We start from the raw sequence: 18,039 nt of genomic DNA on the forward strand, positions 1-18,039 counted from the left end.
TACTGCCTTACAACACCGGTTTATTGGGTTTATACGATAACATTAAAATATTGAGGTTTTCGGCTTTCTATTTTGGTTATATTTTTTTGTCCGGTTAATTAAAGTATTTGGACTGTCTACAGAAATGTCAGAGTGTGCATAAGAGCTCTTGCTGGCACATGATCAGGAGCACGACTTGAATATCTATGTCAGGTCAGATCGATAAATAATAAAAGTCATTAGTGAACATCTGTTTTCTCCATAATTCATTAATCGCATTACTAAAACTAAACGTATATTATGTCATAATCGTATTTATGAATTCATGACGTAGACGAAAGTATTCAACAGTAGCGCCACCCAACGACGCTAGACCGAAAAGAATAAATCGCGAAAACGAGGTTTGTTTGACCTTTACTCTTTGACAACATGGAGACGATCAGCTGGTTTCAAACTCTCGTTTTGTTTTTTCTCCCACAGCACTGTTACGATGAGTTTTTCGTCAAGTTCAACCTGCTCGATGGTAAGTTTAACTTTCCACATTTGAATGTACCGAGTTTGGCAGTTATACGGTGAGTTTCCATGGCGATACTTACCGTGACACGCATTGATTGCAGCGGCGCGACACCGGTATCAAACCCATCGTGTTTACTGTACTTTGATTTAACATAGTATTTACCCTGTCGTGTATTTGGTCTTATTTACTTGCTCAAAGTGGTCTATGCTCAAAGGCAATTTCCAGCATTATAATACCCTGAAAAAACAAACAAGTCAGTCATCAGTGAACTTGCGATCAGTCGGTTGAGGAACGGTGGATCAGTGCACCAAAAAAAAAAACAAAAAAAAAAAAACTCATCAACTGACTTTCAACCAAAGAACACAACATTTGTAGAAGTATGGGCAAGTTATTATGTCCATTGAAAACAGTCGCATAAACCAGCGAGTTACTCAAAAAAAAAAAACAGCAAAATATGAAATTCTTGCCTGTCATTGGACTTGGGGTTGAAGGCCCAATTGTTTATCGGAGGTGTGGCTATGTTAACGAGTGTTGTTAATCACTTGCATAGCCTTTGTTTACAGAGCCCCTTGTAGCTTATTTACAGCTGATAACACTAATCCTCAAATGCATCAATTATGTAGTTCAGGCACAGCTCCTTAGCAAGGGCAAAGACACTAGAGAAGCGAAATTGGTCACGTGACGACGCGGGATGCCAAACATCTGTTTGCATAGCGGTCCCGTCCCCCAAGAGATGTTGCACAGAACTTCCGTTACTTTCCTTTCATGTTTGCCGCAGTTGCATGTCCCTCTTCTCTAGTGTCTTTGGCAAGGGCTAAGAAGTCAAATACCTTAGCCTGTGCTAAGATAACATGCATGAACGCTTAGGACATATTACGAATTAAAGTGGTGTTAACGTTAGAGATCTCGGCGCGTGTGTGTGTGTGTGTGTGTGAACGGTCGGGACTGGGTTGGCATGTCCCAAAAAAAATTTGATCTCTGTCCCGATAGATGCTTGGGGCCAAAACTCGGCATGTGCCAAGATTTGTTGTGCGAATGTTTTACATGAGCTGAAATCACACGCTTGTGGTGAATTTAATAGAACATTTACAGAGGCATACTGGTATGTTATGATGATGGAGGGAAGAGAAGCTAAATATGGTCGGATGCTGTAGTCATGAACGAAATGAATGCAAACCGTCGTCAGCGATGCATAATTATGTGCTGCTGCAACCGGTATTTTCTTGCAATGCTGCATCGAAGTAAAAAAATAATTGTTTTTCAAATTTTCCTTTACCATTAAAGTGCTCAATGATGTAATGAATACCATAACAACAAATGGATATAATTTCAATATAGGAATTATTATTATCATCATAAGCGTATTGTTTTCCATGTTTTGGTAAAATAACCAGGGGTTTTTCTAGAAAAAAACTGCAAGAGGGAGCACTGCAATTCAGTGGCGCCACCAGGTCAGAAGTGGGGGAGATAAGGTGCTCCTTACCAGGGTGTAGAGTTTTTGATAATTTTAAGTTAAAATGGAGCATTCTATAGCTTCCTTGGGGCCAAAATTACTATCACATTTACAGCAAGTCTCAGAAGTATTGGGGCAGCCAATTTGCAAACTCGCTAGCGAATTGGCTAACTGCTTGGGTTTTGACTAAACGGTTGGCTTTCGAATCTCGCTGGCGCCGGTTTGTGATCGCGTCCACTCTTGGCGAGTCTATATTGCATTAGGGGACATGCTATGTTTTTACGCATCCTCAGGCTGGTACATGTCTGGATTCCCTTGAATGATTTGAGCCCGAAAATGGCCACAGTCAGCTGGTGTGATAATATTATAAATGCGATTAATCTACCGATATTTATTATATGAGGTTAACCTTCTCGAACACTGCTTGACACTAAATAGACAAGTTGAGAAACAGTTTCCTACAAATCAGGGAGAAAATAACAAACTTTCACAATCACGATCCGTTGGGATAACATTAAGCCAACCGCTGAAAAAATCGAAATCGCCATCCAACTGTAAGACCGTTGCCGAATAGCTCCTAAAGTATGAGGATCGTCCCCTACTGTTATATAGATTCGCCTTAAGTGGGCGTGATCACAAGACGGCGCCAGCAAGATTCGAAAGCCAATCGTTTAGTCGAAACCCAAGCAGTTAGCCAATTCGCTAGCGAGTTGGCTGCCCCAATACTTCTGAGACTTGCTGTAAAGACTGTGGCCGCATGTGATCCCTAGTCAATCAGAATTTTATGGTTGCCAGAGGATCTGCTTCCCAGGGTAAGGGGGCGCATGACCATGGCATGAGGACGCTGCCCCCTGTTCTCTTGTTTAAAAAAATCCCTGAGCTTTCTGTACTTTCAAAACTGCCCAGTTGTTTTTAAAACTACAACAAAATTAAAATAATAAATTTGGCCACCAGTTTTTAATCTAGTGGTATTTTTGAGCAAAATTGATCATAAAGTCAGTTTTGAATTCAGCTTAAAATAGCACATGTTTTGACCTGAAATTCAACTTTTTCAAAAGCATAGTGTGCGTTAAATAACACATGCATTCCTATAACATTTGTATAATCATGGCTACCGTGTTTGGTCACGAGTTTCCTATCTCACATTATTTACCCCATTCAAAAGTTCATAGCAGACTAAGCATAGTCATTCTCATGAAATTGAAATTATCATCCGCAAAAAAAGTGTTGAAATTTATATTTAAATTTGTGTGTTGAAAGTGGTGGAACTCTTCAAAAACATTGCCAAATGTTGTTAAATTTTCAAGATGTTTAAATTTCTATTCTTGTCTTGAGATTTAGAAAAATGCTGATGAAATATATTCTTCGTCTGTATGATCATTTGCACAATACAAATTGTAATATTTACACCACAAGCACCCTACCCTCGACACATCCCTGTCATCACGAGTCATCAGATTGAAAGCCTAGTCTATAGGATACCATGGTAGGACGCTAATCAGTACATTGTTGTTGACTAGAGAAGAATACACTATGTTACATGCTTTCAGTCTCTTCACCACCACATATACAAAAGGACTGCTGAAAAATTTCTAGTTCATTTTCAACTACTACCACAGAAAAATCTTCAACTATATCGCTAATGTCTACGGGAACTCATGTCACGCCTGATGCCATGTTTGTTACTCTGGTTCTGCACATGCGTTCGCCGTTGTTTATTCGAATAATTTCCAAAGTTTGTCGAAATACTCTGAATCCCCATTAAAAGATTAAGCAGATAACAGGAAAACAGACACCACATCGTTTGTTAGGCAAACAATCACCAATTATCATTGTACACAAAGGAAACAATAGGTGTCACTGCTACTTCTTTTGTTAGCTCCATGGATTAAGTAGGACACATACTTGTCAGGGGATCATGCATTTAATAATAATAATAAAAAAAAAACCTAATAATAAAAACAAACATGGCTGCCACCAGGGTTTGATTGGACTCCACACAAAGAAGTTCGCTGATTCTGTTATAAACTTTTTAGATTTTGGCATTCCCATGATGTATCCTTGGAAGGAAAAGATGTATACATGTGTGTATTAATTAATAAGGTTATTTTGAAGATACCTCAAAGTATGCACTCAAACAGTACACCATCACACTGACCTTCGCTGCGCGTCGGCCAATACTCCAGCTGTACTGTCTTTGTGCATACTTTGACGTATCCTCGTAATAACTTCATATTATAGGATGCCAATGCACTTACAAATACATGTTGGGAATGATTGCTGATGCTGAACTCCACCACTTTAATTTTAAGCAGGTAACATAGACCTGTCTGAGAGAATAGTTATGTTTCACAAAGCGGTGTGTTACAGAAATGTTAGTTTTTGAAAACAAACGAAACTTCCATATGACCTTAGCAATATTGTAACTATATTACAAAAGAATAGTGTTTCAGTTTGGACTATGAGTGAAAAATACCCATCAACCCACTAGAAATGACACAAGAAACTGTTATGCGTGAAAAGTAGGGGGATTGAGAGTCTCAGCGGGCAAGCGTCAACATCATGGCAAGGACGACGCGGTACTTGAGTGAGGGCGCCACCTAAGGGGACTCTGTGTGTAGGCGTCATTTAGGCCTACATGTATGTCCTGCTTCCAACTCATCTCGGGGACAAAGGCGATGTGTTGCCCAAACAGAGTATGGTTCCCTGTGTGACAATCCCCCCTCCCCCCTAGCTGTATTTATTGATAGATAAATGAGACATGAGTACAGGGGGAAAAAAAATCAAAATGACAAAGCAAATGAACGATGCTCACTGTGTGAATGCAGGAACTGAATGATGCGATGATGATAACAGCTGTGTACCAAGTAGACAACTTGGCGGGCCATGCAAGTTGTATTTCCCATCACACAATGGTGCAATCTCAAGGATTGTGGAGCCATGGTTCAAGTTTTATTGGTGTAGAAGAACTCAAAAAACAGATATGATTTACTAGTCTGTTCATATGCCTAGATTCATGGACAAACAATGTTATCACCAGTATTATTTAAATTTTCATTGTTTGTTTATCTAGGTTTGTCACCTACTATGTAAATATTTTAATTTCACAAATTTGTCAAGGAAACAATGAGTTTGTTGTTATTTTACATAATTTAGTGTAAAATACTTTATTTTTGCTTGGAATTAATTTTTGCTGAGGGGATGATTCAGTGAAAATAAAATCCAGTGAATATACCTTTTATCTTGTTAAAAACTTTTTAACTTTATAAAAATCAGTGAAAATAAATTCCATACAAAACACTCAAAAAGTCTTTTCAGCGAAAATTAATTCCAGCTAAAATAAAGTATTTTACAGTAGTGAACTTTACTTATCAGTGAAATTAAAACCCAGTGAACTATTAATGCATTTACCGTACAAATTTATTCCGAACGCAAAATTTTGTAGTCATGTTTTCAAGGAATAAAGTACAATTCTAAAATAGTGAAAATTTGCACTGAAAACATTTTACATCACTCAAGGTTGCAAGACTGGGCTGTTTAGCAGTATCAAAGCTTGGTAATTATATATGTGCCATGGTACATCACTTAAAAAGTACATCTGATTGTTCAATTAGCTCTGCTGCCTACCATAGTCTCTCCACCAAATTTTTAAAATGTTATTGGACACGCGGTTTTGTGTTCAATTTTTGTGACTTTTTCCACCATTCTGTATTTTCAGGAAAAATGTCAAAATCATACAAATCTTTATCCACTCACCTAATTTTGTATGTATAAGTAGTGGACACTGTCCATGTGCATTAAAGTTCAATTAGATTGGTCTTATCAGTTTGCTGCCATATTGGACCAATATCGGGAGTTAATTAAATATTACTAGAAAGCAATATATTATTTTCTGATACCCTGGTGGCTCATTCAACTATTGTTTTTGTAATTGGAGTTTATTATATTTTAAATTATATTTGTAATTAAATATTTGTCTTAGATGATATTTAATCACATTTTGTAACTTCTATGTTGTTAGTTATGGCATCTTAATGTATTTTTTGTCACTTTTGTATTGTAAAAGTTTGTAACCATAGCGATCATGTCATTACTTCAGATGTCTGAGATTGTTGTTGAAAGAATACCTGAGCATGCTGGTCAATAACCGCTATGTCAACTTAAACATAATTTTTCATAATTACTATTAGTTTTGTTTATTTATTAAGCTTCATCCAAAGGGAAAGTACAAAGGATAGGTTGAATGAATCAGGTTTTGTACTTTTAAAGGACGGTGGTCGTTGTGCAGTTCGCATTCAAATTTCATATAAATAAACAATGTATATTACATGCATTGTATATGTCGTTGTGAGTCCCATATCGAACAGGACGCGGCGTGATGATAGTCTGATTTTGCTGCCATTCTGCGTAAGTGTTTTATAAAAAGGGGACTTTCATCTTTTTGGTTGTGTAATATGTGTATATAAACACATGTGACTGATGTGACTGGTTTGAGTTTACTAAATACAAATTATGTAAATCATTTCAAACATTGTATTGTGGCCTTTATTCAAACCCAATTATCCAATGTATTGCCACATTGTTTGTTTAGTATTCATGTGATTGGTCTAATTCTTTATCTAACATGGAATAATGAAATCACAACCATTAGACCAATTAAGATGCTTTCGTTTATTGAATCGCTGTGACACTTCCATCTCAATTGAAATTAAATGATGTACCGGTAACTATTATTTAATGTCCTGTTATTATCAAAAGTCAGGTTGACAAAAGGTAACGTTTCTATATGATATTGTCTGAATATAACATGGCAAAGTTATTTATAATTTTGAGTTGAAATGATATACCCAATGAATATTCATCAGCATGTAGCATATTGCCGAAGTTATTAATAATGCGGTTGATATCGTATGCTCCACCTATATTATTAATGGTTGAATGTCCTGTAATTAACAGTTAATAATTAACAAATAATTAAGTCAAGTCAATAAAACTCAACTTCATTCAACTTTACATAATATATTCTGAATGTGATGGTATGGTTGTTTTAACTTTCAGGTCTTGCTTTTCGCTTATGATTTTTTTGCCCAAAATTAACAAAGAAGTTTATTAGAAATTCAAAAAAAACGTTGTAAAATGTTGCAGCGAAATATCCGCAAGAAAATTGATGGCGAACATATTGTGGAATCCATATTGTAAACCATGCTGTTAATTATTAGATACTGCACGTTCTGTTTATAGAGGGACTGCAGTCACCAGATGTTAAATTTAAATACACATTTTTTTTGCTGCAAAATGTGATTCTGAAATTCAGTCATAACCAGGAGACCTGAGAAATGTAATATAATTATAAACTCATAAATGAATAATTATTATAAACAATTTAAATTTGAATGTCTGAAAAATATGAATTGTGTAAAATCTGATCCACTGTGTATTTTTTTTGGAGAAACAAACTCAGTGAAAATTCGCAACGTTTTGTAGCAGCCAAAGTTTCTCAGATCCTACCACATTGGATATCAGTGACAGTCACAAAATTTTCCGTTCATGAATGCCATAAAATTCGGATATTACAAAAAATTCCACCTGGGAAAAATTACTGTAAATGTATTAATTATTCATTGGGTTTTAATTTTAATTTTGTTATTTTTTAAATTCCGCTAAATTAAATCTACGAGAAACAGGTAAAATAACAATAAAACTTGTTTCCTTCACAAATTTGTGAAATTAAAACACAGTGAATATTCTCAAAACATCAAATTAGTAAAATTAAATGTCAGTGAAAATAAATGGTTTTACAGTAAAAATTTTGCAGTGTATTGCTGACTATTAGGTCATACTTGTATGCATAATAAAGCAGATTATCCTTGCTCCTACGAAAATAAAATACAGTGACCCCTCGCTTATTTCCACCCCAGCAAATTGCAATATCACGGATAATTAGATGGCTAACAACAAATTGTAGATGTACCAGATGTCAAGTGGTACTTATGACAAATCAATACGCGATTTTCCAATATATTATTGCGTATATATAACCTTTCAATAGATCATTTCCCATTCCTTGCCAGATCCTACTCGAATGAAAAAAAACAAGACAAACAAAGAGCACAGCGTTCTAGTGGCGTTGAAACATCGCGTGGAATTCTATGGGACAAATGGGAAACTATTTTTTGAGGTTTTTCCCCACTAAATAATGTGCTATACACATTTTATGATGGAAAATTTTGATGAGGTAAAGGTATCTCAATGCCATATTGCTCTCTGAAAGAGGCATTTCAAAATAAAACAAATCAGACTTTCACATCTTTCACGTATTGCGGTACGCGAGATCTCACAATGAACGGAAAATCAACTATTAACTTTTAGTTTTAGAATTTATTAATCATGATCTTGATGTTTTTCAATAAGCAAAACATACATGTAAATTAATATGTGTGTTATTTATACATTTGCAATGCAATTCTCGATGCCCCTTGATAAGTTGCAACCCGTAATAAGTCACCTTATTTGCTTTGATCTCAATATTTACGACTTAGCGAGGGGTCACTGTACTTTTTAGATACATTATATATAAAATATGTTTTTGAAATGCAGTTGGTCACCATGAAAACACAAGAGCAAAATGACTTGATTTCCAAGAACACAGGGTGTTTGCATCAGACTTTGACAATACGCTATTATTTTACTTCTTCTTCAAAAATGCTACTCCAATTGCTTTCAATGATTCTTTGATACCCTACCCAAACTTTAATTGTTTTGAGCCACAGACTCAATGTGAATCATGACTCCACTGGCCAAGATTCATCTACTAATGAATGCGAATTTTAGTAAATTTGGTTAAGATTCGTGGGAGCTTGTTTCCAACCGGGCTTGGTTGACACCAGCAATAGAAAGATGATCAAGCAGCCCTGTCACGTAGTCTCAAACTGAATATGCTCTCTCTGGAAAAATGCACTATATGTCAGAATGGACACTTGCAAATTAAACAGGAGAGACAACAGTGACATTCAATGTATGAAACAAAAATATATTTAAAAAAAACAACACTTAAGTAGAATGTAATCAAAGCCAAGGTTATTTATTTACCCATTTTTTATTGCAAGACTTTGCTTTGCTGAAACAGCAGAGCTATTTGGACCATCATGTAAATAAGATAGTTCATGTACCAAGGTCGCAATTGAATACAGGATTGTTGTATAGATAGTAAAAATGGATTGTAATGTCCTTCAAGACATAAATGCAAATTTCAATGAAATGGGTATGCTTGAAAAACAAATTGAAAATCCTTGGTTCACGAATAATCCTTGCTGTGTTCAAGAATTACATTCTAAAAACGTTAGCTAAATATGTGTTGTTCATGTTTTTATTTTTGCATTATCTTTGTTTGTTTTACATAATTAATGAATAAGGCCTTACAAGAAATATGCACATACTGTTAGTTGGATACAGTCTTGGAAGGGTCTCGTATTGTTAACTTTCAACAAACAAACAAACAATCAGTACATTTATTCTTGTAGCTGTTAGACCACTTAAAAATTTGCTACAGTCACTTTGACATAAGTGCTGTGTATGCAAATTAGCTGTTATCCTTTTTTATCATTTTGTGCGAGTCTTGCAAATGTTTTGAAATAGTCACACTTTGTTGTCAATATGTCACTTAAACTTACTGGGTTGATGTCATTTGTTATCATAAATAGAACAACATCTAGTAAATGCTTGGTATGATCTTTTTCCCCCCCTTGATTTCCCCCTTCTGTTTTATTATTCATCATAAATAATTGTTTCTTTCTTAACAGTGCCCTGCATTAAAGTGGCCATCAGCAAAGGTCTTGGTATGGGCATTATTGTTGGTTCAGTCATAGGTAAGTGACTTGGTACAGTAAAATATTATTTCTGGACTCCAATCGCAGTCAAATTATCGACATAAATGATGTCGCACACGTGCACATTCATTTTGTTTTATTAAATACTTTCTCAGATTTTGTTTTAATTTGATGCAAAGGAAAGGCCTATATCTGTTGTATGGTCTCTCGGGTATTTTTGAATTTCCAAAAAAATGAAACCGACTGGTGGCCATTTTTCATAAGAGAAAAAGAAAATCCCAAAGTTTTATTGTGTCATCCACCGATTCTCAAATGTATCCGAGTAGATTTATTAGTATGAACATTACACATGATGAGTTATTCATGCACACCAGTTTGTTTTATGATTTGATTCAAAATGGCTGACTTGTGGCTATGTTGGTTTTATTTTTGCGTGTTTTTAACCAATTCTTGGACATGCTTTGGCCGATTTTGTTCAAAGTTGGTAAAAGACAAGACATGAGAGCGTGCTGATGTGAATTGTTCCAACATGTTATCGACCATTTCTTTGGTGTGCCTGGCTACTGATTTACATCATTTATTTTCAAGATTTGACTTAAAATTGGTGCATTCCACCCATTTCAGACAGGCAAGACGTAATGGTGTGAATATTTCTTGTGATCAAATTCAATGTGATACATCCACATCTCCTCCAATATTTGAATGCATCGCATTCACTGGGCAAATTCCATATGAATGAATCACATTCTTCCAGTGATACAATACAATCAAACATATCCACATTATTTAATTTTCATGGCATTTATGGCCATGTATTTTTTTTTATCAACGATTCAGACTGACATTTATGTCTCTTCTTTAAAGTAAAATGTCGTTCTGATTTCGAACATTTCAGGACTTATTGTGTTTACACTTTCACATATCATGTATACATGTGCACGTAAATTTCTATTACAATGTAGCTGTCATAGATCAAAATTAAGTTTTTATGGATTGAGACACACCTACAAGGTTTGCCAGAACCATATCCTGCTGTATTCCTTGACTGATTATATTTGCCGTCTCTACAATTAGGTTCTTATAATATTACCAATACAAAAAAATGAATTATTTAATTTCATACCAATAACTTTCACTGATGTTTTTTTTTTCCCCCAGAACAAATTAATCATTGTACGAGACCAATTTCTTTAGGAAAAAAGACAATAATGCTACTTCTGTTGTTGTATTTTTATGTTTTTTCAGTTAAATTACCTCAGATTTTAAAGATTCTTGCGGCTCAAAGTGGAGAAGGCATCAGTTTCATAAGTGTAGTGTTGGAATTGGTTGCAATCTCAGCTACATGGTCTTACAGTGTGGCAAGTGGATTTCCATTTGTGTGAGTAATGAGACTAATATTTTAATTTTATTCAATTACACAGAACCTATATAGTGAATCTGATGCAGCATCATGCCAATTCTAACACTCAAGACTTATTTTGATGAACATCCAATCACTCATGGTGTGCATGTCATTTGAATAAATTACAATACCGTATTTGTCACTTGCCATGTATTGTTTACAAATTACTTGTATATGCTAAACTTGTGTTTTGTCATTACTGTGTTGGTAAAAGTTTAATATTGTATTTCCTAACCCGAGAAGACACAACAAACTAGTTAGCACTGTTGTGCTTTCACTGGTACACAGGTGGATAGGAATGTCCGTTGTGACTTCCTTTCAGCTGATGTGCATCACGGAGGAATTGATTCCACTATACTGGTATTCTTGCTTTGGTATCTTTTTTCACATCTCCAAGTGAGCATCCACCAAGGATTTACCATTTAAGATAGACAATGTGCATTCAACAGGTGGTTATGTCAATTTCTGACATAAAAAAAATAATTCAGCAGGTGAATGTCAATTTCTGGCAAACATTTCGTTCATCAGGTGATTGTGTCAATTTGTGACATAAAAGTTTCATTCAACAGATGGCTATTTCAAATTTTGACAAAAGAATAATTCAACAGGTGGCTATGCCATTCAATAAGCCATTTTCCGCAAGTTGCAAGATCGTTGGACGATGAAACGCCAAATTTACGGAGAAAGTCTTCGATTTAGCGCCATTTTGAATCAAAACTTGACCTTTATCACATGACTAGCGACCGGTTGCTAGACAAAACAGTCTCGTGAGATCTCACACGAAACGGAAAATGGGTTATTGGTGGTTATGTCAAATTCTGACACAACATTCATTCATCAGGTCTTTATGCCAAACTCTGCCATAAAAGAATAGTTCAACAGGTGGTTATTTAAAATTCTGACATCAAATTCATTCAATAGGTGGTTATGGCAATTTCTGACATCAAATTCATTCAATAGGTGGTTATTTAAAATTCTGACATCAAATTCATTCAATAGGTGGTTATGTCAAATTCTGACATCAAATTCATTCAATAGGTGGTTATTTAAAATTCTGACATCAAATTCATTCAATGGGTGGTTATGTCAAATTCTGACATCAAATTCATTCAATAGGTGGTTATTTAAAATTCTGACATCAAATTCATTCAATAGGTGGTTATTTAAAATTCTGACATCAAATTCATTCAATAGGTGGTTATGTCAAATTCTGACATCAAATTCATTCAATAGGTGGTTATGTCAAATTCTGACATCAAATTCATTCAATAGGTGGTTATTTAAAATTCTGACATCAAATTCATTCAATGGGTGGTTATGTCAAATTCTGACATCAAATTCATTCAATAGGTGGTTATTTAAAATTCTGACATCAAATTCATTCAATAGGTGGTTATTTAAAATTCTGACATCAAATTCATTCAATAGGTGGTTATGGCAATTTCTGACATCAAATTCATTCAATAGGTGGTTATTTAAAATTCTGACATCAAATTCATTCAATAGGTGGTTATGTCAAATTCTGACATCAAATTCATTCAATAGGTGGTTATTTAAAATTCTGACATCAAATTCATTCAATGGGTGGTTATGTCAAATTCTGACATCAAATTCATTCAATAGGTGGTTATTTAAAATTCTGACATCAAATTCATTCAATAGGTGGTTATTTAAAATTCTGACATCAAATTCATTCAATAGGTGGTTATGTCAAATTCTGACATCAAATTCATTCAATAGGTGGTTATTTAAAATTCTGACATCAAATTCATTCAATAGGTGGTTATTTAAAATTCTGACATCAAATTCATTCAATAGGTGGTTATTTAAAATTCTGACATCAAATTCATTCAATAGGTGGTTATGGCAATTTCTGACATCAAATTCATTCAATAGGTGGTTATGACAATTTCTGACATCAAATTCATTCAATAGATGGTTATTTAAAATTCTGACATCAAATTCATTCTGACATCAAATTCATTCAATAGGTGGTTATTTAAAATTCTGACATCAAATTCATTCAATAGGTGGTTATGTCAAATTCTGACATCAAATTCATTCAATAGGTGGTTATGTCAAATTCTGATATCAAAGATTAATTCAACAGGTTGTTATGTCAGTCAATTTCTGATATAAAATTCATTCAACAGGTGGTTAGGTAAAAATTCTGATGAAAGTTTCATTCAACAGGTGGTCATGTCAAATTTTTACATATAATAATTTAACAAGCGATTATGTCAAATTTTGATATAAAAAATAATTCAACAGGCAATCATGTCAGAAAGAGTTGATGGTTGATTGTCTTGTATTGCCTCTATGCCATGTACTGGTATATAAATGTTCAGACAATGAGTAAAAGCATATACTAGTATACAATCTGGAATGTGATGTGTCAAAAATACCTATACAAACAAGCTGCTCTCTGATTGGTCTGACTGTTATGTGTTAGGGTCAGGTAGCCAATCAGGCACAATCTTGTAAGTATTGACCCTATACTGTGGCAAAAAGGCAGTCCAATGGGAGTTTTGAGGTTAAGTTCAAGTTTGGGTTTCCGAAGTTTTTCAGTGCCAAAAGTATTTATGAAATATGAAATATTGACAAACTCAATGTTCAAACATGAAACTGTGAGAATGTATGTAACCTTTCAAAGCTAACATGGATTCTGTCACTATCAGATTAGTATCACACCATGCAAAATACACGCCCAACAATAATGGCGAGAACGCCTCTGCCCTGCCACTCTCAAAGATTGACTAATGTCTACATTTACTAACCCACAGTTCCGCTAATTACCTGCAGTGCCTCGCCTCAATACCATTTGCTGAAAACTCTGACTTCAACCACCACTCTACATAGCTACCACTCCGTAATCTAAGCTCCCACCTGTCTATATCCATTCTGCCACAGAGGGCGCACATCGAAAAATCACATATGCAATTGAAATAAAGATAAATAATAAGAATTCACGACAGATTCTCTTTTGCAACTTTTTGCTTACTGGTATTCTAAACTCTGACACAACAAAAATAGAACGATTTGAAATGTGATCTCTAACGGTTTAGTAATTCGCAACTTCACAAAAACAAATTACCGAAACATGGTGGTGCTATTTGATACAGTGATATGTGGATACAACTGACGTACATTTCTATAATGTGTCATCGCAGATCATTTAAATACTGATTTTTTTCTCTAATTTCCAGCGCATGGGGTGAAAGTTTTTTCCTGGCTGTGCAGAGCATCACCATCGGCATACTGGTTCTATACTACAGTGGCAAAAGTGGAGCGGCTTTAATTTTCCTTAGTCTGTACTCTGTGATGATGTACACTCTATTGTCGGGTTTAGTATCCATTCAGTTTCTGGCATTTCTACAGTCTATGAATATTGTAATGATTGTTATAAGCAGGGTAAGTTAGCACATATCTGTTGGTTGTGTGCCATCACTGTTGTGAGAGGTTAGAACTACATGTAAATTGCCATTAAATACATATTTAGTTTCGGTTTCTCTGTATTTTTGGTAATTCTGAAATTTGAGTTATTCGTGAATGATAAATTTGATTGCCCGAAAAATATAAACCGTGTAAAATCAACCTATCTCAATATCCTTGTGAGAGACCGACTCAGCTCTGTACCATTGTACACATTCTAGCTGACTATTGGACACACCCAGTAATTATAAATACTGTCATTAAGTTGCACCCTCCCCTTTTATACTTTTTAAATTTGATCATTGTTTTTATACAAATATATTTTTTTCAAAAAAAAACAAAATATGAAAATCACAGACCCGGCACTGTAATAGCTGCTGATTTGTAGCAATTCATCATAATATCAGAATGACTATATTTCAGTAGTATTTTAGTTGTGTTGCTGTGCACATAAAGGTAAAGCGGCTCTTTAATGTTCCATGTGATGTGAAATTGTGTGCATATGTGATCACCATAAGCATATTGCAACGTATAATACCAAGAAAGTTTATTGATTGTTGTAACGACCAATGAGCAACAAAGGTTGATGCAATTCCCTAATGTCTGGGTGCAGTATTATGTTGATGATTATACATCTTTTTTGTACTTCAGTAAAACATAACAGCCGGAATTCGTGACAAAAACACATTTTGCAAAAGTATACAATCTGTCATGCATTATATACTATTCTCATCTTAGCATCCATGTTCATCATGGTTTTTTGAGAGGGGATGCTTAGTGAAGCACATCTTTAAAAATTATCCAAATTACGAATTTTCGTTCACAATGCCAGATTAAGGGGAATATAGTCTTTTTTTGAAAAACTAAATTGTTAAATGTGTTGTCGTCATTCATTTCCACGTTTACATAGAAAATAAATGCTCACTAAAAATATGCACATAATATTTACGTAACATTTACAGTGTAAAAATTACAGCGTCAAAGTTGAGAGATTTATCTTGGTTGTTGAATGTATTCAACTGTATTTATAATTTCTGCCATGATGTTTCTCTGCACAATTTGAGCTCCAACCCACGCCCTCTGAACTGACTGGTCATGTCTGTTATAAACCAGTTGTGGAATATACCTGTATATGATGGAATTTTTTCACAATGCACTGCAGAAGTGAATTATTGATATTTAAATACGGCCTGTTGGCATGGATTTCAATGAAACAAAGACAAGATTATTTTTTGTTGTAATTCACAATTTTTGAAAGGTAAACTGAATGTGGAAAAAACCTTTCACAAACATAAACATCCTATTCACCATAATTATTCAGGAGAGTAAAAAAAACGTTCAATGACCGAGTTTCGTAACTTGACGGTTACATTTTGTGGGCGCTAAGTCAAACATGACCCCCAAAACAGATATACCATACCCACTTAGTCAAGCGTGGGAGCAAGGTCGGACGAGTGGTTGTGTGGAAATGTTTGAATGTGCCATCAATAATCTTGAATGCGTCAATGTTTGAGATATAGTTTAACCAATCAAAGGGTGAATTTAAACGTGTAAATCTGTTATGGAGCGGATGTGCTTTTATTTGAAATGGAACAGTAAAATTTGATTGTTTTCGGTGTTAGATGCATAATAATGTTGCGTATCTCATTCTAGGACTGTCATCGATACCAACATCGCTAAAACTTGTCTGTTTTCTCCACAGCTGATGCAAGTGGTGGCAAACCTCAGAAACGGTCACACAGGTCAGCTGTCCTTCATTACCTACCTCATGTTGTTTCTGGGATCCATCGCTCGTATTTTCACGTCAATCCAAGAAACTGGTGATCCTACCATGATAGCTACCTACATTGTATCAACGACATGTAACTGCGTTATAGTATCGCAGATTCTCTACTATTCCAGCGTTAAACCTAAGAAGGAATGAGTTTGTCTAATTAGTGTTTTAAATTGAGTATTTGACTTGTATTTAGCATTTCGAATTTGTATGTAAATTTGTACATTTGACTTTTGATGTCTGCCAATAATAATAAGATGTACTAACATCAAATTTCAATACGAGTTTTTGACACGAATGTTATTTACATAAGTCGTCCATTATACTATCTCCAACACTTGGTGTGGCAGCCCCATATAAAAATAAAAACACCCCTCCCCTCAATTAATTTTTTAGTACACACTTGATTAGCATACCCCCTCCCCTAATCAACTTAGGGTGCTCTCACCTAGAGTGGCATGATAGTTAGAATATCTTCCATGGCTTGGGATATCTCACAGGGTATAACCAGTAATTCAAGGAGACCATTTATGTATATGCAAATTATCTAACAGTATGAAAGTATACTATTAAAGATATGCATATGAATTTTATTTCATTGTTTTTTTTTAATTGTATATTTGTAATTAGTTATAAAAAATTCATCATTTCTCTCATAATTTGCATATTCAAATTTGTGTTATGTGTTTCTTGTTCTCAGTGCTGAAGAGTGTTTAATACGGTGATGTATACAATGTATGTAAAATTCATCTCTAACGTGGTGACTGTTGAAGTAACCATACACAAATTCAGAGAAGAACATCTTGAACTACTTTTTCAGCTAGTACACGTGATGACATGCCATGTAATTTCACTGGGTGGCGACTATATTTTTCCAACTTCGGAAAATGTAACATTTCATGCAAGTAAACAGGACTACAGCGGTGTCAAAAAAATACCTAGAATTTTACAAATGCAAAAAATTGTTTCAATTTTAATATCCGATACACATTGGATGGTAAATTTTGATGAAGTTCAATTTCGACATTGAACTATAAAAAAAGAAATTGAAGTTCCAAATCAAATTTGATTTTAGCCGCAGATGTTTAATTCCACATTTCAGACATTACGTGAAATCTTGCAGTGAAAAGAAAATCCACTTTCATAATACATGAACATCTGACCCTGATCCACACTGATTTCATAAATCACACACATTTTTTACAGTACCGTAACTTTAATGCAGAATAAAAATACAACGCCAACATTACAAACTATGTACATATATATATATATATATCATTACAAGCACCACGTCAACTGAAATCACGCACGAAAAACATCACCAACTTTTCCACTTACGAACATTGATCAATTGTACGTGTTATCACATACATCAACTCGGGGTTCATTTACTACAGTGGATTAGTTGCTCGAAAGCTTAAGTAAATATGCCACAGGTTTTTAATATCTCTGCATCCCATCCGAATGCCGAAAATTCAAAGAAAGTCAACAGTTGAAATCATCCACTTAAAAGTAACGGAACTTTTCTTGACACAAACTGATGCTTATGAGTGCTCATCCATCCTACCCCCCCCCACGTTACCACACTCCATCTTTCCCAATGTCCCACTATGGTTCATGTTGAAAGAAAGGAATCCACAGTGAGGCCAAAAA

General features: G+C 34.8%; 1 protein-coding gene across 1 annotated transcript; it reads left to right on the forward strand.

Annotated features, from left to right (window-relative positions):
• The first annotated feature begins 370 nt into the window (after positions 1-370).
• Positions 371-16,976, forward strand: LOC100371055 (mannose-P-dolichol utilization defect 1 protein-like). The gene is made up of 5 exons (XM_002734119.3): positions 371-502; positions 9,749-9,814; positions 11,021-11,153; positions 14,384-14,588; positions 16,312-16,976. Exons 1-5 carry the CDS (start codon positions 409-411, stop codon positions 16,531-16,533), a joined length of 720 nt encoding a protein of 239 aa, XP_002734165.2. The 5' UTR covers positions 371-408; the 3' UTR covers positions 16,534-16,976.
• Positions 16,977-18,039: the final 1,063 nt, after the last annotated feature.

This window comes from Saccoglossus kowalevskii, chromosome 1 (genome assembly GCF_978046115.1).
Source record: "Saccoglossus kowalevskii chromosome 1, keSacKowa6.1, whole genome shotgun sequence".
Classification (NCBI taxonomy): domain Eukaryota; kingdom Metazoa; phylum Hemichordata; class Enteropneusta; family Harrimaniidae; genus Saccoglossus; species Saccoglossus kowalevskii.